At 37.3% G+C, this 23,071-nt stretch overlaps 1 protein-coding gene across 4 annotated transcripts in view; it reads right to left on the bottom strand.

The window, feature by feature from the left end:
- The window catches only part of MIPOL1 (mirror-image polydactyly 1), a 213,822-nt gene that overhangs the window by 139,127 nt on the left and 51,624 nt on the right, over positions 1–23,071 (bottom strand). For all 4 annotated transcript variants that reach the window (XM_072427689.1, XM_072427692.1, XM_072427691.1 and 1 more), the window contains 2 exons: positions 6,001–6,162; positions 3,822–3,924 (listed from right to left, as the gene is read on the bottom strand). In XM_072427689.1, coding sequence (XP_072283790.1) covers positions 3,822–3,924; positions 6,001–6,162 — 265 coding nt within the window. The remainder of the gene's footprint in view (positions 1–3,821; positions 3,925–6,000; positions 6,163–23,071) is intronic.

The raw sequence follows: 23,071 nt of genomic DNA, 5'->3' as shown, positions 1-23,071 counted from the left end.
CAATCCTTTGTGATTGCTTACATTGACAGATGTAAGTGCTGTACACACAGTGCCGTTCTGTTCCAAGGAGAAGGGAGGACTAGCGAGTGGTAACCCCACTGTGCTTGCCTCCAAAGGAGTGAACAGCGGCCATTCCTGATCAGTCATTTATTAATCTGGGATTGATGAACAATGTCAGGGGACCACTGTACTCAATCTTTATTATTCTATTTCTATAGTCCCCAAGCTGCACAAATGTAAATATGGTATATATATTGCAGCTTTTCAAATTCAGATTTCAAAGTCCTGCATTTCATTGCCAAATAGTTAGGAATACAGAGTTTTATGCTAGTGGTGCATCACAAAAATGATTGCTGGGTTGGGATTGGTGTTTAGTGCTCAATATCTCTAAAGTGCTAAGACAATCCTAAATAAACCATTTTTTATGTATAAATAAAACAAGAATTATACAGGATATTATTATATAAAAAGGTTGTTCAAGTCTCAACTATTAAATTAAGCAGGCAGACACCTTAGACATCCTGGAGTATTTTAAATTGTTTCATGTTGGCATGGAAACCAACCCTTACTGGGCAGCAGGTTATATTGATGGTGAAATGTGCTGATTCTTATTAAGGTATATGTTGACCTAGCTGTCATCTGAATGACATCGACTTGCCACTCTCCTGGAAGCGGACTTTATTGCTTCTCCAAGAAGGGAGATTGTGAATTCTTGCAATATCGAAGTAATCTGGCTTCGCACCTATTTTTTTTTTTGCTGTTCACACACCATATTACCATTTCTGAAGCAGGTCGACTGACTTTACACATACCTAATACAATATACTTCTACCTGCCTGCCAATCTAAGGACAGCTGGGATACTTTTCTATTACCTGGGTCCTTTCTCATATAGAGCCACTGTTCAGCTGCTCTCTGATGCATGGCCTAGGGATGATTATACATATAGATAATACATTTGCCAAAAAAAAATCAAACTACTCAAGATTGAATGAACGAGGGCTGTACACACAGTGCCCTTCTGGTCTATGGAGAGGGGAGGGGGGAGAATGAGTGAGCAGCACCCCGTTGTGCTCTCCTCCCTCCTCACTTCCTGCGGTCGTTCGTCTCTTCTGTCATGGAACAATGGACAGCCTCTGTACACGTCAGATTGTCGTCCGATAACAGCCCCATGGCTCATATTGGCAGAGAATCATCGGATGTGATTTTTTTGTAAAACAACCACATGCTGCAAAGAAGGACCCTCATTCTTTGTGAAAAAGTAATACTGTCTTTGCCAAGGTCTGACATGGCCTTTGCAGAGAGACAACTACTTGGAGGTTCTCCTCTGCAGGATGCTCAAAATAGTTAGGCATTAAGTGATGTCAGTATACACCTTTGTTTTTGTAAGTAACTATCACTCATGAATAGAAAAGAAGTAGGAAAGGTTTAAAACCTGTGTTTGATTATTTAGATGTTAAGGGATCCATTAGAGAGATTTCCCCCCTCTTTTTGTCTGGGTGACATTTATTTTTTAATCTTAGTGTCTGATTTTTACTTAAAATGAGGAAATGCAAGAGGGAACTTTAAAGACTTTTTATAACTGAACCATCAATAACTTAATGCTCAAGTCTGTAACATTTACTACCTTTTTGTAAGTCTTTTCTTAGAGGACAAATTTCATTATATAGTAACTCAGGGCAGTCAAAGTATTTATGGGCAAAGTACCCCACCTTTAAGATGGTTTAACTGTTGAATATACCTAAAGTACTTACTGTGTTTACATAGGAGGCAACTTGTATCTTTCGAAGCACTCTATTGTGAAGCCCTCCAAACAAACAAATTATGGAACAAGCCATAAGCAGTCAGTAGTAAAGAACAGATCAGTTAGTGGGAGTCTACAGGAAAACTGTTGAGTGGTCCTTTGTCCTCTGCTTGCCACTTTGGGGCAAAGATTCCAAAGAACAGGTCCTCTTTAATGCTTTCCCACAGACACAGGAACTGCTTGGGCCTTTCTCACGTTAATCATTTTTATAGATTATTACAGTCTTGCAAATTCACTTCATCCTTTGGTCAAACTAATACATTAACTGCAGGCAAACCTAAACTGCTATAAAGGTGTTTTTGACACAGCCAAGTAATTATGTCAACCTCTTGACAGATCTAGGAAAGCATTATGTGTTTGCTTTTACCACGGTCAAGTAAGCAGGACAACCTGCTATGACATCAGTGGATTCTGGAAGTATTGTTTCCTGGCCTGTGAAACAGTCTATATTTCCACGGATGTATTGCTCAGCTGAACTTAACAGTTGATATATTTTATCTCTAAATTAAACGCTCTCACGAGCATGGCCCGTAGGGTTGTGTGCGTCTGTTCCTATATGTAGGTCAGTCTGTTTGCAGTGTTCAGTAGTATAAAACATGTTATCTGGAAAAATATAAGGACTAGATTCTTCACAAAGATTTCTTTGAAAATAATATTTAAGTTCCATGGTGTACACAAAGATATCTGGTTGTGACTCACTGGTACAAAAAAGTTACACTTAGGGCCAATATCAGTCATTCTTTATACATTAATGTATTGAACTAAAACCTTAATAACATGGACCCTGCACAAAGAACGCACACAAGAGGATAAATGAAGCCTGTAAAGATTTGTAATGAGTTTACTTTGCTACCTATATGTACCTGAAAGAAACCTGCAAGTATATTTTGTGTGCTCTGTGTTTTTCAGCATGAGGCACTGTACCACCCCTAAAAAAAAACTTGCTTAACGGCCAATACTGTATGAGCACTGTCATTGTTTGGGAGATCTGGCTGGGAGCACTGTCATTGTTTGGGAGATCTGGCTGGGAGCATTGTCATTGTTTGGGAGATCTGGCTGGGAGCACTATGTTGGAGAGGATAATATCACTTAAAAGAGTTCATATGTTTCAGTTTGCTCCTTACAGGACATACCTGCCTAAATGAAGGGGTCCTTTGTGGCACAGGTTTGTTGCAATAAATACTCCTACTTTTGGCACATTTTGGGAGTCCGCTAGTTACACTTTTGCTATTCTAATCACCAACAAGGTTGCATACTTCCTCAAAACCTTTCTGGTATGTGCAGGTCTGACCAAGCAGATGTTGATAATAGGCAGGCGCGGGGCCTAACATACTAGATTGAGGTAGAAAGGTAGAAATAAAGGTTGCAGTGGAAATTGGAACTACAATGTAAGTGTAACTGCATGAGCAGTCAAAATTCAGGAACCAGTGTTGGGCCTTTGGGTATAGCTGGAATATAAATAAAAGGGAGTTTTTTGGTTAGTGAATGTGCCATGTGTGAGCGACACAATGTTGTATACTTGGCTATTCACAAAATGCTGTCAAATTCACGAAATATCCAGGATAAATGTTGTACTAAAATGTAAAATTAATCCAGACACAATAAACCCTGTTTATGTATATGTTATTATGTATATGTTATGTGAGAGTCAGTCATATTAAGAATAATATTACAGTGTAAAGTATATTGCATAGTGAAAATGTACGGAGCATGCAGCTTTACTGAATAACTGTGTTCTCTATTGTACTGTACTATTGTGTTTTTTTTTTTGTAATGACTATAGAGAAGAAGAGTGTTTCTGAATCAGTGCAGTAAAAGGAGGCATGTTCATGCTTAGTCTTTTTGGGAACAGGTTACATTCTCACACCCCTGCTCCAGGACTGGAAGTACCAGCATCCTATGTAAGATAACAGAAGCACAAAAAAAAGAAAACAACCAGCAAACAAAATTCTTTTTATTTATTTTAAACACAAAAAATCAGGCAGTCTCACTTTGTAAGTCATATCTGAAAATTGTACCTTTTTATTGGTTTGTCTCAGATAATCCAGCTCCTGTATCAATGTTATGTCTTGCTTCCCCCATTCCAGGGTGCTGGAGGCTGGCTGCGAATCTGGCATGTCACTGTGTGAGGAGCAGAGAAATATTTATTCAGCAAGAGCCAATCACATGACAGCTGTCTCCCGCTTATCCCAACTAGCCATGTGCTGTCATGTTCTGTACACCTTCTTTACATATTAAGCAGGCAGCTTGGGGCTAAGCCAATTGTTCCATTAGCAATGCATGGCATTAAGAATAAAGTTAAAAAGGAAAGTTCTATTCAAGCTTTAGTTGATCTCTACTGTGACAAAAACATTAGAAAACAGTTAATGTGCATTGAGTAGAAGTAATTTTCTTAGGTAGCTGGTTTTATGTTGTTTGTGTTATGTAGTATTTTGTACATACATAGCTTTCTTAACTTTCCTGGAAAGCACATAAAAAGGACAACAGAATATGTTGTTATAAACTGAAGTGATGTATAAAGTTTATCTAAATATAAAAAAGTGATATATTGACTCTTAGCAGTCCTTACCAGATGTGGAGGCTAAACTATTTTTTTTTTTTTTCCCCTCTCCATAGAGCATGAACGGTGCTGTATGTACAGCATCGTTCATGCATCTTGCAGCCCCTTGTCGTTGGAAAGGATCGTGAAAGATCCTTTCCAACGAAAAAAATTGCAAGTGTGTACGCAGCTTAAGTTCCTTGCTTGCTCAACTGGATTTGAGTAAATTTTATGTTCTGCTAAATCATTGTGTGTCAGTACTGCTTGGACCATAGAAAAAGTGGGGATAACCCACGAAAGCGTGTCCTGAATGTAATGTAACTGTTCGTGGCAATAAAAAAATATTTCAGACAGTAATATGGTCTGGTCATATGTTGATATGGTCTTACTTGCCGAAAATGTACTTAGCCTACAAGACAAAAAATACCAAAAAGCAATAACCGCATCCATGGAATGCTAAGATAAAATATATAACTTTATTGTTGTACATTGTGATTGTTAGTGATTAATACAAAACTTTACACAAGCTTTGCAGAAATTATTCAAAGTGGCAAAAACATTGGGTTAGATTGAGTTGAAGTGGTTGGTAAACATGATAAATGTAACTACATTTCAGATATCATGAAATCTATCTATAATTAGCCAACCCCACCACAGAGCAAACTTTTATGACCAATTCTTGCTCTCTAGCTCTACAAATGGAAACAAAAGCTATGACTTTATAATATGTCAACAGATAATGGTTGTTTAGTGCTACTCCAAGGAGGATATAGCTGATAACCACTAGCCCCTACTTCTAGGTCACCTGTTGGGGCCCTGATGGTAATGACGAACAAAATAATTCACATTAACAAAAAATAAAAAATAATCCTACCATATTTTCCTATTTAATTTATCCCCTTGTCATGTAATTACTATAGATATACATTATTTCATTTTATTATAATGTATTAATTTATTGAGACAGACACTGTCTGCATCTCTTACCCAAAGATGAAGTAAGTAGCAAAAGCCATACTAATAGGCTAGAAGTACAACTGGTATAATGTGCAAATATGTTTGCCACCACATACCAATATAAACAAAAATTGTATACAGAATAAATAGGACTGTCAAAACATTGGCATGCAAAATTATAGTTCTTTACGTAATGCTTATTTATTTTACATGTCAATCTACAAAGCTTAAAGCGAAGGTTAGACAACCCTATTACATAAAGTAAAAAATGCCTTCTTTTTTTGTTTTTTCTTAAATGCAACACTGTTTTTTTTTAATAAAAGGGGTGCAGCACCTCCCCCTACTGTCTTGATCACCTACGTCATCCTGGGAGGCTCCTGGCAGCTCCTTCTGCGCATGCCCCATCTTAATGTTTTCCCCCCATCCATGTCACCTAATCTTGCGCCTGTACAGTGTGAGATCAGGTGACGAACAAACAAAAAGAAAGAAGACTAAAGAAGATGGCTCCCTTGCGCCAGGCCAAAGGAGGATAACAAGACAAAACAGGACTCGATTGAGAAAACCTCTGAATGGATCGACAGATTTGCTGGATTAGAGGTGTGATTTTTTATTTTTAGTTTAATTCGCTTTAACATTTTATTAACTCCTCTTATAATCAACACTTGTATGATGTACATAAGAAATGTAGAGCAGAGACTTGCCTTGACATCTGAGCATTGCTCTTTTCTATACTTGTAATTCTGTTTGCAGACAGGTTTCTTGGAGTGGGCACAGGGACATTCTCTACATCAGCTCCTTTAGATCTCCTCAGCTCCTGAGATGAATTGGAAGCCATTACTGTGTTTTTAAAGTCCCCAATCGATCTGTAAAAAAAACAAGTCCTTAGGTTTATTTCATGAGCTTAAAAAAGTAACTGTTCAACTTCAAGCTAATTGTTTTACTGCTTTTTGAGGACCTATTGTTAACAATGCACTTTACACACCTCAGATGTCCTAATGACCTAATCATAGTATTAGTATAAGTTTTTTAATATTTTTTATATATATTTTTTATAGATTTTCTTGCTTCCCTGCTGCCAGCCTACTTATCCTGGTCACTGACTCACAAATATTGGAGCAAAGAATCCATTATTTGTGTCAGAAGTAAGGAGATAATCAGGGCTGTATTAACCAATAATTTCTTTTTCCTCAAAATGCCACTAGAACAAAATATCAGTTTATTCTCAACTCTCACAGTAGATGGTGCCATGTCCTCATGTAATGTGTGTAACAAACTCTTGCCATCTGAGAGTTTCTCAAACACTTTACATGAGGACACAGTGCCATCTACTGGTGGCTAACAATAATGCACAAAAGATCATTGAAGAGCAAGTGACCCATCAAAATCCACTCGAGTGCAAAATACTTTAACTCATAAAAAATGTTTTTCTAGCTTTCAATAAGATGGAAAAGGACAAGAACCCTTGTCAGCTTTTTTGTTGTGTGTTTTCTCATTTGGGGGGCGAGTTTTCAGTTTATATCTTGGTGACCCTGCTCTCCCCTTATTTTTGTACTAATCCTTCCCAACTTAAAATCAACAAAAAGATTTTGGCCAGGGATGGACTTTAATGAGTACAATTGTGTTGAGTTTTATGTTGACATCAATACTGGGTTAAATATCTCAAACAACTGGAAGAACAGTAAGGCAACCGGCAAATTTAGGACTTTAGTAATACAATTTACATATTCTCTATGACTACTAACTGTAAAAGGCTTACTTTTCCTTTCAACTGGTGATCATGCCAGTAACACACCTCCTTTCCTATAGAGACAACAATCATTCACTGACCAGTAATATGGAGGAGTATCATTGCAACTTGAGGACAGGAAGTGTGTTAGGACTACATAACACCCCCATCCATTTTTAGTTATATTATTGTTGTATATTCTATATTCCAGTATCCAGAAGGCTGGAAACAATGTTACTGATAAGTAAGTGGCACAGGTTGCCAGATTTCTGGCAGGATAAACTGACCAAACTAGAGCAAGTAAGAAAAAGTAACTGCTAGGATTTACATATATGTTTAGACAGTAACTAGTATAGACTCTACGCATAAATGGTTTACTAGTACTGGGCATGCACAAAATCAATGCCAAAGGTCAGTCAATAGGTTAGTATAAAATGACCTCTGTCAGCCAAAATAAATCATGATTATGTTCCTGTAAAAGCAAAACAAACAAAAAAACGGTTCTCTATAAATGTCGAATAATGTCATTCATATAAAGGGAAATGTGATCAGTTACAGAAGAATATACGATGCATTTCACATTGAAGTATGACTCTTTGTTTTGTCTAGCTGAATACGCCTGTTTGTATATAAATTTGGCTGTGTACAACTAGCTAGCCCTAGACAAAGATGAGCTGCTTCTAGTTATTATGGTACATATGTACATATTACACGATATAGGTACATTCACCAGTCACAGACATGACATAAAGCCTGCCTCTTACTGTAATCCTAAAGCACACAGTACAGACATTCACAGTAATTCACTTCTTGATTCTTTCTCGTTTAACGTGGATCAACTTTTACTTACCAATGTTGCATAACACTGTCTTTCTCACATGTAAAATGAAAACTCAATGTGTAACCACAAGCAATTCATTCTTGGTAACATGGAGTTCAGTATCACTCTAGCCAGATTCCATACTTTTACTATACTTTTATATACTGAAAATGTAAAGGCAACTGAAAGCAGCTTTATACAACTTCAAAGCAGCTTCAGGTAACGCTAGTATCCTTGGTTTCGTTCTCCACATTACTATTAAATTATGGCATATAAATTTGTGGTTATTGCACAGGTTTACCTAAAACAAACATTTTTTGTAAGCATACTTACTTCTCCATAAAAACAGTAATCTCCTATGGTGTTTACATTCTCAAGCCCAAAATCTTCTTCATTGCTGATCCCAATGAACTTAAATAGGATCACCTCCTAGCTTCATGGTGGTTGCAGCAAAGCTCCATTCAATTGTAAGAAGATTAATTGAGCAGACCTAGCCAATGCCACCATACAAATTTCAGGCCGAAGTATGTAAACATTGGCAGAAAATAACATTGTCATGTAGAGCTTAGCAAAATGTGGATTGGTAATAGGGTTTTTACCTTAGATTAGTGGGCTAGGGAGGAACAGTTTTTTTTTTTAAGCTAAAATTATTCAAAAATTATAAAAAATAATTATTGTTCAATTTTAAGCATCACCCCAGGACTTTAGTACTATTAGGGGAAACTTTTTTTTGGAGGTTCCATGTACAGCCATAGAGATCGATTTGAAGACCAATACAAATACTTGCAGCCACTGCAAGATGTCACAATTTTGGCATTATTGTTATCTTAGAAATATTTTAGGTTAAGTCAAGTTCATTTAAATAATATTTCCTGTTACTTGAACCCTCTAAAATCTCAATATTAAAGTTAAATTAGGTGCAAACTTGTTAGTGCTTTAGTTTCCCCATGCAACAACCCAAATTCTCTGGAAATTGTCCCATACTGCCAGCCTTTGCTTAACCATATTCTATTTGGCAATTCTTGTATCACCATTTATAGGAAACTTCTAAATAGCTGTCCAGTGGTAGGGACCTTTCAGAAGGGTGCACAAGCAGTCATGTCAGTGCCAAAGGACAGTAAGGGACTGGTATTTGCATAAATGGAATACCTGTCCTTTGCAAATTCACTCTCAGGCTTTTATAGTAGGTTTAATGAAAATCACAGAGGTGGACTGGTGAGCTATAGCAATACCTGAATGAAAATGAGTAGTGCTGACTAGGTAGGGAATGATTTTTAATGCAGCGGTGTAAACAATGGCAGGTTAACATTATTTTAAAATACCTTCCAGGGAAAACATAGTAATGAGAAAAGTTATGTATAAATGCAAATTTAAATACAGGGATACAGAGACGGGATTCAGTGACACATTTTTAAGATTTTATAGTAGAATACTATAAGATACAATAAAACTTTTAAATTGGAAAATATCAAACATTTAGGGCTTACTTACAATGATGCCACAATTATAATTTCTGTTTCAATAAGTTTTTATTGATTTTTAAATAAATGTATAAACATTTAACAAATAAAAAGAATAAAGTTAAATAATAAAGACAATTTTTTGTATAGGTGGGTGAATGAACATGGATAAATAAAAATAGTTCTTAAGATGTTCGATAAATCTTGTGAATCAGAAATAAAGTCTTTCATGGATAGTGAGGTAATGATGTTCCATTTTGAAAAGAATACATATCATACATATCATGGAAGAAGAACACAATGATAAATTCACCCAGCTGATGGTGACATGGATGACATGTGAATATGATACCTCAAAAACTGAGATAAAACATGAAAGCTGTATACGATGCAGACTACTGTATATATCATAACAATGGGGATCCCGGTCAATATATTTACAAGGCAATGAATTATGGAACGCTCAAAGCAAAGAAAACCATAACAGCTGGATTTTACCAAACAAACTGGTTGGGTGTGAGAGATTAATGCGGTTTGCACATAGCAATTGATCTTAATTAATAAAACCAAAAATGTTGATGTTCTGGGAAATAGCTCAAGTTCTCGGTTCAGGCTACATTTCCCTGTAGTTGAAAAGTATATACAGTGAACAATGTCTGATGCTTGTAGATGCGATGGGTGTGATTATGTGTAATCCTTCTGCTTCTTTATATTACATTTCTTTTGTCCTTTCCACACAATATTAAATTTCAGAAGTAGACAGTATGAATGCTTGCACTGACTGGAATAGTATGGATGAAGGGGAAAAGCAGGGTCAATCACCTGAAAATATATCCATTTCAGATCATATCAGGTAAGATGTTTGGGGGGCGAAAATGTATGGATAACGTCTATCCAGGAGCATAATATAGTATTAGAAAATTGCAGTCGCTCTTTACAAGGTGTAAGGATTAGCTTAAGGGACACTGCAGAAACTGTTATCCTGCCAAATACAAAACTCTTGCGGGCAGCAGGATTTTGTTGACTTAATGCAGGTGGCCATACGATGTTGAATGCCCACAGGCAGCAAATGGTTATGATAAATGGTTACAAAGTATGTCCTTCCTGCAGAACATTACATGAATGTGTCTTGATTTTTGTAAGCAGCTGAAATGAGATCAGCTTAACGTTGTACTGAGTCCTTTCACTGGAAATCTGTAACCTTTTTGCTGCAGTTAACCTAATGATATGCTATCAACTATTCCTTACAAGAGTATTTAGTAATGCCATGGCACACTTCCAAGGACACATTCTCAGACAGGCACCAAGCACAGCAAGTGCTCAGTATCAACCCACTAGTGACCAAAAGTCACTTACAGGCATGAGTAAATCCTAAATTAAGAAGATGCTCTTCTATGAATAATGGTGGTTTTTCTGCTGAAAGCCCATTTCACTATAGTGAAAAACCTTGTACTTAAACGCTACGAAATACATTGCGTTATCACAGCTTTTTTCAGTTTTTTCCTAATGTGTTCCGATTTGTTTTTTATGTGTTATAATGCTTTTTTGTGCATTATTGTATGTATATTATATTATATATAATATGTATTAATATGTATATTAATTACAAAATTAACATACATTTATAAAAATTTTCTGCATTGGGTGGGAGTGCAGAGTGTCCTGCTTATCCCTGAGAAGGAGGTTGTCATCTTCTAGCAAAATTGAACAACAAAATATTCTGATTACAACATTTAAAAAAAATTACATCTATGATAGAGTGAATAGGCCTGATTTAATAAAGTTCTCCGAGACTGGAGAGAATACACTTTCTACAGAGAAGCTGGGTGATCCAACAAACCTGGAATGGATTTCTTAAAAGTAATTTGCTATTTGTTAGCAAATGTTTTCAATCCTGGACCACATCCATTCCATGTTTTGCTGGATCACCCAGCTTCACTGATAAAAGTGTATCTTCTCCAGCTTTGGAGAGCTTTCATAGCTCAGGCCCAATGTGAGAGTCATACCACTGTATCCAGTAATCACAAACTTTTTTTGACTGTAAAAACTTGAGTTTTAGTAGCATCTGTGGGGTTGCCTTTAAATTGTACATAAGTCAGGCTGGCTTTGTGACAAGCCTTAATGTAACAACCAAGGATTTATCTCTTCTGGGATGTGGCATACAATTTTAGTAAGCAGCACAGCTTAAAAAGTTTCAAATGAGAGAATAAGGCTTAGGCATCATTAGACGCACAACAATCCTGCCACCCTGAGTTGAGATTAGCCAGGGGGTAGAGGTGCCTGCAAACATTGGTAAAGCACCCACCTCCCACTAAAGTAGAAAGGTTGGTGTGCTAAGGAATAACCAGTCCTGAAAAATCCCTGTCCATGATCTAATGATGACCACGGTCCATGATCATTTGTGGATCAGTCATAACCCCCACCCTACGCTCTTTAAACAGTGCTCCTAATATAGAACCCACCTAATATTTGTTCTTTTAGATATTTTGGATCGAGATTGATGTGGGACAGAGCAATGCAAAGTTCACTTTCAATTTCTTCAATGTAAAACTTGGAAATGTTTCTAAGGAGATTGCAAATTCTTCAAATTCTATGTAACCAACTTAGAAGTCACCAGGAAGAAAAAGAAAAGAGGGAGTTATGGAACAAAAGATGCACCAAATTAGGTAGAGAGAGGTGGGTGTCCCAGTTCTTCCATCCCTTCAAGTTAACAATGTACTGGGTGCGATTGGCTGCAGAAGTCAATGATGCACTCAATGTTTTGGTGGCGGTTGCTGAGTAGTCCTGTGTACCCACAGGAGCAAAAAGTGGTCAACAACTTGTTGCCAAAAACACAACAACACAGAAGTGTTGAGAACTGCAGAAGTACAGTATAAGGGCAATTTCTACTTTTTTATTTCAAGCTGCTTGCAAGAGATCATTACAATTGAGAGTTCTTATTTCCTAGACATTTCTGCTAAACATTAAAAGATTTTTGCAAAACTAATTGGAGTCAATAAGGAAAATACAGTTATAGTGCTTTTGGGGAGTTTTGAGGGTACAATGGACCTGAAAAGGACACAGAGGACATTGGAAACTTTGTTTAACTATCTTTAATCTCTTTTGGTGCAAAAACATGGCAGCTGGTTAGTGACAGTGGAGAAAAAAGGAAATATGTATGATAACACACAACAAATGATCTAAAAAACAAAAAAAAGACCCAAAAAATCATTTCACTGACCAAGCCCTAAAAGTACAGTATGTCCAATTATATTTACCTTGCAGCTCAGCAAAATTTCTTTTAATAGGCAAAGCTGCATTTTAAGCGGGCACTTTGAAATGAATAGTTAACCCAATCATATTACCGTTTTTGTATATTTTTTAGAAATCTAAAACATGGCAGATCTTTTGAAATAATAAAATATATATAATATATATAAATATATATAAATGTACATGAGAAAAGTCATGCAAGAACAGGTAATAAACGCATAATACAATATGTGATTGGTGTATAAGAGTCCCAGAGGTCTTTCTCTCCCTGGCAGCTGTGTCGGCTGATATAGCTGTCGTTCCACCTCTGTTACCTGGAGCTGCCTAAGCTGTGTGGAGACAGCACTGTGCTCAGCTTGCAGTGAATGCCACTCTCTAATATTATAGACAGTATTATTCTAGTGTTTGACTAAGGACCAGAAGGTGTTTAAGCAGAGGCTGAAAGCATATTTGTGCAAAGAGTATGTGCATTTACATATCACAGCTACAGGGAACCGGGTAAATATTCTATTTATCTTCCTCTGTAAGGTAAGACGAAGGTATAACCATATGGGTTATACTGAATGAAGAATTACATAATATAGGTTTTAAATGAAAAATAAGTGATACCATCCATCCATCCTGGTAGAAATACTGTACTTATAGCGTGATAAGCAGACTGCTATATGGGCAGAGCCTAATCCTACTTGATATATGTCTATACACACACACATGGCTAGCTGCATTCTCTGACCAGCAAAAGAAAACAATGAACAAAGGATGATAAAAATGTCCAGTGCACAGAAGATCTATATATCTATCTATATCTATATATGGGAGGAGTTGCATATTACATGGATTTATTGCAATACTGCCTAATGTATGCAGAGAACATAAAAAAACAAACATTTTATATAACAATTACTTACAAAAATCAAAAAAAAATTTAACATTGTAAAAATGACTTTTATCCATCTTTTCTACATCTCCCCTCTTATTGTGTGTTACTTCTCCCACCTCCTAGATTGTAAGCTCTTCGGGGCAGTTCTCTCCTCCTTTGTCACTGTATTCCTCTGTCATTTGCAACCCTTATTGAACGTACAGCGCTGTGTAATATGTTGGCACTATAAAAATCCTGTTTAATAATAATAAAAACACAATACTAATCTTCTGGAGCTGGGCTACCAGCTGACTTCCGAAATATATAAAGGACGGATGGTTTCCAGAACACTTGTTAAGCGTTAGGAAACTTTCCACGATGGTACTTTTATAAAAGTTCTGTAATACTTTATATCTGTACTCCCAATTATTTATTTTAAATTTCACTCCAATCCAACAACTAGAGACAAAAAGGAAAGTGAAACACAAATGAAGGGCCCAGCAAAGAACATACTAATACTGTCTACAAAATCACCAGAGAAAGCTTCAAACTGAATGCTAGGCATACATCATAGATCAGCCTTTCTCGATGTTTTTAACATAGGGGAACCCTCGAAAGAACTTTTAGGTTTTTAGGGAACCCCTGTTATAATTATCATATCCACAGCTCACAGTACATTAGTGTGGTGGTCAGTGGGAAGAATCCCTCCTACATTGCTGACCAGTGGGAAGAATGTCATCCTTACAGATTGCCAAAAAGATCATTGGTGTCACTGAAATTGACTTGAAAGGAACAAATTGCTCATTGCTCAAGGAACCCCCATAGCAAGTGCTGGAGGAATCCTGCTTGTAAAACATTGTCTAAGATGGTAATCTTGGGATTTCGGTGCTACATTCTGGCTCTTGTTAAGCCGCTTGTGCAATTATTATTAAACTGTATTTATATAGCACCAACATATTAGGCAGCACTGTACAATAAATAGGGATTTATAGTAAACAGGCATTCACCTTGATTTGACAGCTCTTACACATCACAAATGATTTAAATCTGGCTCACAGTCAACTAAATGCTGTGGGTTAACTTCAGTGTGAATGCTAATATTTCCATCAACGTAACCAGCCATTATCCTGGCACAGCAACAACAGGGAAAATGTTTGGTTTTGCCTAAAGTGCACATTGCCTTTATGATAAACCTACCTAAAGCAACTCGTCATCTGTGGGGGCTGCTACTGTAGTCCCCTTCTTCCAAATTCTAGACACCTGGCTACATCTGTATTCAATAAAAGAATCACAGGCTCACAGACACAGAATAAGCACCCTGTAATTGAGTGTTATAAAAGTGTCAGAACTTTCTATTTTAATACTTGTTTTTTGTCAGTGAGTCAAACAGCACCGAAGCCAAAGCATGACAATGGCAGACTCTACTAATCTCTCTTGACAGATTCTCTTTAAAAAGATCAAATTTGAACTCTTTGAACTACTTTGCTTTGTTCGCCAAGAATACGTAATAGATTTTGCAGTATGTATGTTGGAATTACAGCTTAGGGTACATTATTTAGATCTGATCAGAACCCAAAAACTTGCTGTTTGGTTAATCGGCTTTCCCTCAAAAATTGACCTTAGACTGTGGTAATGACATATGACTATGGTAACCCCTTTGAGGGACAGCTAGTGACATGACAATGGACTTTGTAAAGCGCTGTGTAATATGTCAATGCTATATAAATACTGGATAATAATAATAACACAGCTAAAAATATATACATGAGTGTCGCCAAACAGCTGTGCTTGTCTAGGCAAAAAATCTGATTTGTGCACAGCTGTCCCTCAATCTCCCCACTGTGGCAGATTGATGAACAACCAATTGGGAGCAACTACTATGCATTTTTTGGAGGAAAGCAGAGTGGGGTGCCATTCACTTCTCCTACCCCTTCCCTAAAGAACAAGGCAATGCTGTGTGTACAGTGTTCGTTTGTTAATCTGAAAGATAATCTGACATCTATCTGATGCCTGCACTGGACTTCAGGCTGATCTTCATTCCCAGAGATTCACATTAACATAGTATTGTAGACACTGAGCCTGATTTCTTAAAGTTCTCCAAGACTGGAGAGGATAGACTATCATGGAAGGACTGGAATTGATTTCTGTAAACTCATTTGCTATTAGTTGGTAAATTTGTTCAATCTTGGGTCAGATCTATTCCAGGTTTGCTGGATCACCCAGGTTCTCCAATGATAATCTATCTTCTCCTGTCTTGGAATGCTTTAATAAATCAGACCCATTTTTTTCACCCTACTAGCTACTGGTAGGCATGTGCAATCTTAGCAAAGCTCCATAAAATGCAGGTATATACATGAAATATTTAGCTAATACAAGGTACCACAAAGTGACAAGGAGTATGTCAGGGAGTACTTGTACCGGAGTCCTTTTATTAGACCAGTAGTATCCACAGTATACCCTTCTACATATAGATCCTGGAACAATCATAAACGGTAAAGAATTTCCTTGCTGAGAATGGCTTTTTAGTTGTATATAAAAAGATTTGACAAGGGCAGAAAAAAAAATTTACAATCAAGTTTACTTAAAAATTTGAATGGCAGTCTGTTGGAATCTTTCACCAACCTGCATTCAGATAGATGAAATATAATTGGTTGATATGCAATACAGCACTTAGCAAACAACCGTCTATTTGCATTGTTTTGGAAAGCAGTCATGGGAATTATTTTCTGTAGTTCCTCAGCTTTTTTCTACAAGGTTGTGTCCATCCATCTCTAATGATGTTGCATTACATTGTGAGCACCTCCAAGAGACAGCGGTATGACTATGGATTCTGACAGCGGTATGACTATGGATTCTGTAAACCTCTGTGGAAAATGCCAGTACTATATAAATCCATTAATAACATATTTGCTTTGTTTTACAGTAACGTCTTGAGATGTATATGGCCATCGTTTATTGTTTAAAAATCTGACCAAGTGAAGCCTGTGAATGGCTTTGAGTGGGTTATGTCCTCATCACAAGGAGGTAATAAATTAGAGAAGAACAAACAGCCTGCTGTGTGGGACTTGTAAGATGTGGGGATGGGAGCTAGGTGCAAAGCCTATCATCAAGTACATGCTAAAGACACGGTTCACTTATTGGTTTACAAACAAAACCAGACATTTGTTAATTGAGGAGTGAAAACACACAGTAGTCCAAGTCTCTATACAAATCTATAAATAATGAGGAAATATATATATTGTGGGGCTCTGGTTGGTTTGGACTAGTTGCATGGTATGAATGTGTCATCTAGGTGTGCCACCTAAACATGGTGAGGGAACTGATTTGGAGAAAACGGTTTGCTTTCTCAGAGTTTTATATGCCTAGACTCTTTGTAGAATTTTGGGTGGAATAAAATATTTACTCCATGGTCTATACCTTAGTATCCAGGCTGCATTAAAAGTCTCAGCCATGCACAGAGCTTTATATATGTGATGACAAATGCTCAGAGCTGTGAGAGTTGACTGCTGTGTGAAAAGGCTGACTGCTGGCAGAACAGTGAAAAGGTACATCTGGTACCTGATTGTTTTGGGGAACCCATTAGGGGGAACCTTGTTTGTCAGGAACTGACCTTATTTTGGAGATTGTTTGTTTTATAGAACGGACTTGCTGTACAAAGCCCTTCAAGACTGACATGGTGTCTTCTTGTATTGTTTTAGAGCTTCCCTGTCTCATGCATGGTGTACATCCAACTAAGTCTGTTCCTCTCTCTCCTAGTGCAGTAATACTCTGATACACAAATGAGAGAGGCTCGTGCCAGACTGGGTTTAGGGGAAATTAACTAAATTATGGCAATCACTCAACTCAGAAGACGATCACATCCATTGGTGGTAAGGAACTACTGCAAAGGACATCTCTGAATAAACTTTATGTATAACAACAAAAGCTCTTTTTTATTTTCATATTTCCTGGCATGCTAAATTTATATATGTTTGATTATTTTAAAAACTGGAGTTCCCGTGGATTCCTATGTGGCTAGCACTCTCACCTTTGCAGCACTGGGTCCTATCCAAAGATTGATTGGAATCAGAACACTGTATGTAAAAAATTTGGGTGTTCTCCCTGTGTCTGCATGGTTTCCTTCCCAAGTCCAAAAACATGCAGTTAGTCCTCCAGAAACTGTACTTGGCAAGTGTGAAAGTAAGCATCATAACCGAAGTGTGACATAAAAAGCAGGCTGCTGGTCGCAATATGGATGATTGAGAGCCAAAAATAAAACTAATAAAAATACCATTGAAAAACTAGAGTTTTACTTTAAATATAGATAAAGAAAAAAATATATAATTGCAGTAATGAATGCAATAAACACACAAACTTGAACATTTTATTAATATTGATTTCAAAAATGAAAGAGCAGCAGATATTTCAGCAGATAAAAGTGTTAAATAGAAATTACTGAAATCAGTCAGATGAGATAGGAAGGTTGGTTAACTATTGATTAAAAGCAAATAACTACACCTATCATGTGGTATAGATTTCTGGATAATTTCATTCATCTGGCAGCCCTGTATATGTTGCACATAGCAGCCAACCATACACACAGATAACAGCTGCAAGTGACAAGTTGCAGTTGGCAACAGTATTGCTTTAGGTTTTTGCAGATTTATATATAAGGTATACTGTATTTGATTCTTATTTTGGGTGAACTTGCGTTTAATGTCAACATAATTTCCCTATGCTATTCTGAGACCTCCCCCCCACCCTCTTAATCTAAGCACCTGCATGCAGACCTAAAGTGTTAGGGAAGTGAGGAGGTGTGTCTCTGACCAAGTCTAAAATACACAATGCACTGGTCAAAATATTACACCCATGTTGGACTTTACAGCCATATTTACACAATGGCCGACTGCTGTATTGGAAAGTGAAGGTAGTACTATGAAAACTTCTATTTTTGTCACTGCACTATTATTGCAACCAAATACTGCATTGCTTGTTTTGACAGGCTGCACAGTGTTCGACCCAAAAATATTTTTAAGCCGTGTGGGAAGAAAATTTTGGTGGGTGTCAGCCCCTGTATTGTGACCCAACTCTTCAGTAACCACCCCAAAACAGCGGAACAGAAAAGTGCCTGGTGGTTTTCCCAGCTAAAAGGGGCTGGGGAGAACATTGGCATACAACAGATCAATGTTTCTCAACCAGGGTTCCTCCAGAAGTTGCTAGGAGTTCCTTAAGCCATGCAAAATGTGTGCCTCTCTGATGAGTTTAATTGACACCAATGATCTTTTATGTTATCAGTAAGAAAGGCATTCTTCCTATTTCCCATATTAAGCATAGCGGGGGTTTCCTAAGAGCTGGAAGGTATTACAATGGTTTCCCCAGGTTAAAGCAGAACTATACACGTTGATGGTTGCCGAGCTTGAGCGGCGTGGTTCAAAGCTTCAGCTGCACAGTATTGCATGTCTCTTTTTCATTACTTAGTACTACCTACTGGTGTTTTTTTGGTTTTTGAGGTATACTTTAAAAGGTCAAGAAAGACAAATACCATCTACAGTGGTATTCACCAAGTCAGGAAGAACGCATCCAACACCACATATCTTAGCCAGCTTTCAGGAGAAGCTGTTCCTGGTGAAGTGCTATGAAGTGTTTCCCACTACGGAGAAACAGAATTGTATGCTGAATTCTTGTATGGATCATAATGGATTTGTCTGTGACAATGTGACAGCCTGAGAAAAGACGAGAAGAACTAGACACTTGTGCTTCTTGACGCTACTGGTGTACATTTAATGACCAATGAAAGCCTTCCCCGCCCTAAACAAACCATCTGCCTAGCCTTCCACACCAATTTCCAGTCCAAAGGCTGCAGATGTTTAAACTGGCACCTTTATTCCACAAGTGCTCCAAGACTTCACAGGTAAAATAAAGCCTGCTCTGGTTAAATAAACGTGAAATGACACAATGAAACACACCTAGGCTTTACGTGTATTTAGCAGAGGGAATTTACAAGACAAATGGTTTTGAAAATATTTAGCTTAAGCCAACAAACCGCAGTGTGCTTAACAGTTTGTGTTAATTTATGGGACTTTGAAAGGAGGTGCCTCGCTGCCTTTCACACTTAAAAAAGTTTATAAAATGGCTTTTGTTGATTGGCCAGGCCAAAAGCCGGACATGCAATACGGTTTAAATTCCTGGGTTTATCTCAACACTGATCTAGGAACATACTCAAATATTACCACCCTCTTCATGGGAGTAAAAGTCTTTTCTTTGTGTGGCTGTTGCAGACTCAATCTTTTATTCTGAGACACAGCTGACCTGACTGTGTAAACAGGTGCCATTATCAGACATGTCTATACTGTTTTAAAGAAACTTTATATATGTTACATTGGATAAGGATAGCTGTCTCATCTAAATAATAAAAATATATACAGTCTTTTAGCACAAGCTATTCTACAACAAATGAATATATATTTGTGTTTCACAACATTCTGCACATACTGCTCCAAACTTCAGTTCCATTTTTGTTGCCGAAGAATAAGTTGTAAAAATACCAATAAATCCACTCTACAGTTCATTTCATTTGGATTACTTGGTATGCTTCACTTTATTAAAAAAAATATGAAAGTACTTCAAAATGAAGTTAACAAAAGATATATTGATTTATTTAGTATATTGACATCATCCTGTTTTGAGCCCACACAGCTAAATTATCTTCCAGAAAACAAGACCCCGGGACTGGAGCAAAACGTACATTATACATGACATTATGCTTAATATACAGGTTGATGCTGGAATATCTATTAATTGCATCCATGAAGTAGATGGTTAGCTAATGGTAGAACTCAAGTCCAGTTGACCACATTGCAATTGTCATACTAAACTATTCCTAGCTCAGTATGTTAAGAACAGCAATACATTTATCATTACATCTGCTAAGGTCTAATAAGCTTCTACAGTAAACGTCTTTTCACTCCTTTGTGCATTTCTACGTGATGAGGTGTTCACTTTGAATAGTCAATAATGAACTACAACGTATAAAAAATGCACCTGTAAGGAGCACAAAGCGCACCACAACAAGCACTGCATTCACATTTATAGTGCTCTGAAGGGTAGATGCATTGTTTATGATGTGTTTGGTGCCATTAAGAATGAATGCCAATGAAAGGCCACTTACATTTGCTGCTGGTGGTTTGATGTAAAAGAACATCAATGTTAATCCGGCCTTAAACCATAAAATATTATTTTTCAATAAGCAGCAGATGTCCCTCAACATATGGGGTTCCATCCATGAGATATCAAACTATAGTTAACACATTCGTATTAGTAATATATATATATTTTTAAATTTACCAAAGATCACAAATAACTCTTCAAAAACATTTAAGATCCTTTTGGACTCCTTGCATGCCATGCACTCTAAAAACTCCTATTATGTCCATAACATAAAAGTGACAAACTGTAATCTTTTCCAAGTGAATAGTAATATAAATGATTATCATATCACCACCACCACTTGCACCTGGCTAGGTAAACCACAAATTAACATGGGAAAGTTCAAATCACAAGTCATGTTTACATCCAACTATTCCAAAATGAAACACTTTTTTTTGTAATTCTAAAATCCATGTGATTGTATCATATATTCCACCCCTTTGCTTATCCATTAATTAGTATATTGTGGGCCCCGATACTAACAAACGTATAAGGAGAATCTAGTAACAAAATGAGAAATGTCTACAAAAAAGAACAAAATGCAGCTACTAATAAAAGTGCAATACTGACCAGCCAATAGACAGTGAAATACATCTATACAGAAAACAATGGAGCTCTTAGATTTCTAGGTAAAGAAATAGACTTTGGCCTCTAAGTAGTGATCACATTGTCTCATATGCCACTTGCCATTTCACGTTCCCCATCATTATCTTTAAATCCTATATATTAATAAAAAGCAGCAAAAGTATTCATTGAGCTAAAAGGCTCTGTAAAGTTGGTGATGGGAGGCACATTGCAGCCCAGCAGCGAGAATGATGGAGGTAACATTTGAGCAACAATTGCTACCGGTACTGTGTGTATTACTTCACGTGACGTGCCCGCCTTTCTCGGGTATGGCAGAATATTACGCCAACGACTGAGGTGTTCGACCCTCCTCTGAATTATTCCCAGCACTTTGGGCCTACTTTTTAATCATGACCTGTATGTTACACAGTCAGGTTGAAAAAAAGACAACAAGGTAAACAAACAATAGGCAATAACATACTAGAAACATGCATATTCCAGATAGAACAGAACAGAACCGAAGGATAGCAAAAAAACATTTATAATGCATGGTTCTTTTTTTCTACAACAGGGGGAAAATATTCCTTCCTGATCCCATGAGAAAATATGATGTTCCCTAGATCAGCGGTTCCCCCCCTTTGATTGACAACTGGCTCCACGCACATGCGCGGTCAGGACCTGGTACCAGGACCTGGTTTTGCGACCGCTACCCTGGATCACCAGTCCCTGCAATCATTTCTTTTGATCTATTGATCTTCTTGTACCTTTGGTCAATTGGAATATCATTTATATGATCCCCTACATGTCCTTTAGGCTAAAAGATCATGATAATACCCAGATATATTCTGAGTTTCTAGAAAAAAATCCAGATTTTCCAGCTGGATAGAACGTGCTAAAATTACTACCTGAAGGAGTTTATTCCACATTTTTCACATTACTATAAAAAATCCCTTCTATAAATGCAGATGAAACTCACTAAAAGTTTTTGCCGTGGGCCACGGACTGGGGGTTGGGGACCTCTGATATAGAGAACGTGCTTCAATATTTTTTAGTGAAGTTTAATATCCACTGGTACACTGGTCAGGAGAAGGACCCCGCTTGGGGGGGGCACCGGCCAGAGCTGCAGACTTTGTCTCCCAAGATTGCAGGCTTGGGCGGTGGACACAATCTGCCCACTCTCCCATCGCAGGCTCAGACCTGCAATGGGAGAGTGGGTGGGTTCTGGTATCATGACGTCACTCCGGGGGAAAGTTTTTTCCCCTTTAAGTGACACGCGGCTCCCCGCATATGCGCGGTCCAGAGTCCATACATTTAAAGGTTGGGGACCACTGCCCTATATGGACCATTTATGGGGGATCGTATCGCCCCGTCAATGCCTCTTATGCATACTTACCAGCAAGAGAGACTGAACCACAGGAACATATAAATAGTTTTATAAATCATTTGGCAAGTATAAATTAGATTTATTTGTGTTACAATTGTTTGCTTAGATGGAGTTATTCTTTAAAACCACATATCCATATAGAAAAAAAAATGACCTTATAGTAGTAATTTGAGGATATATCCCTTATCACAAGCATGGCACCACTACACTTCACGCTTGTCAGAGATTCATAACGGATGCATTCACTAAAATAACAACCGAGATGAATAACCCTTTCAGGCTGATAGAAACTTGATGGACTTCTTGCTGAATTTCTCTCCCGGACACACCTCCTGTGTACAACCTTGTCATTTCCAGGCTTTAGGGTTCAGTTTAATATCACACATGCTTTTTTTAAAAGAAACATAGTGAAATGAAGCCAATTTCTAATTTACATATTAAAATTAGTCAGAAGAAGATGCATTTTAATTTGTGATCATTGCTGTTTAGTTTAGGATTTAAATCTGGCTGCAATTTCTGTAT

This window comes from Pyxicephalus adspersus, chromosome 12 (assembly GCF_032062135.1).
Source record: "Pyxicephalus adspersus chromosome 12, UCB_Pads_2.0, whole genome shotgun sequence".
NCBI classification, from domain to species: Eukaryota; Metazoa; Chordata; class Amphibia; order Anura; family Pyxicephalidae; genus Pyxicephalus; species Pyxicephalus adspersus.
This window is presented reverse-complemented; position numbering and strand designations above follow the sequence as displayed.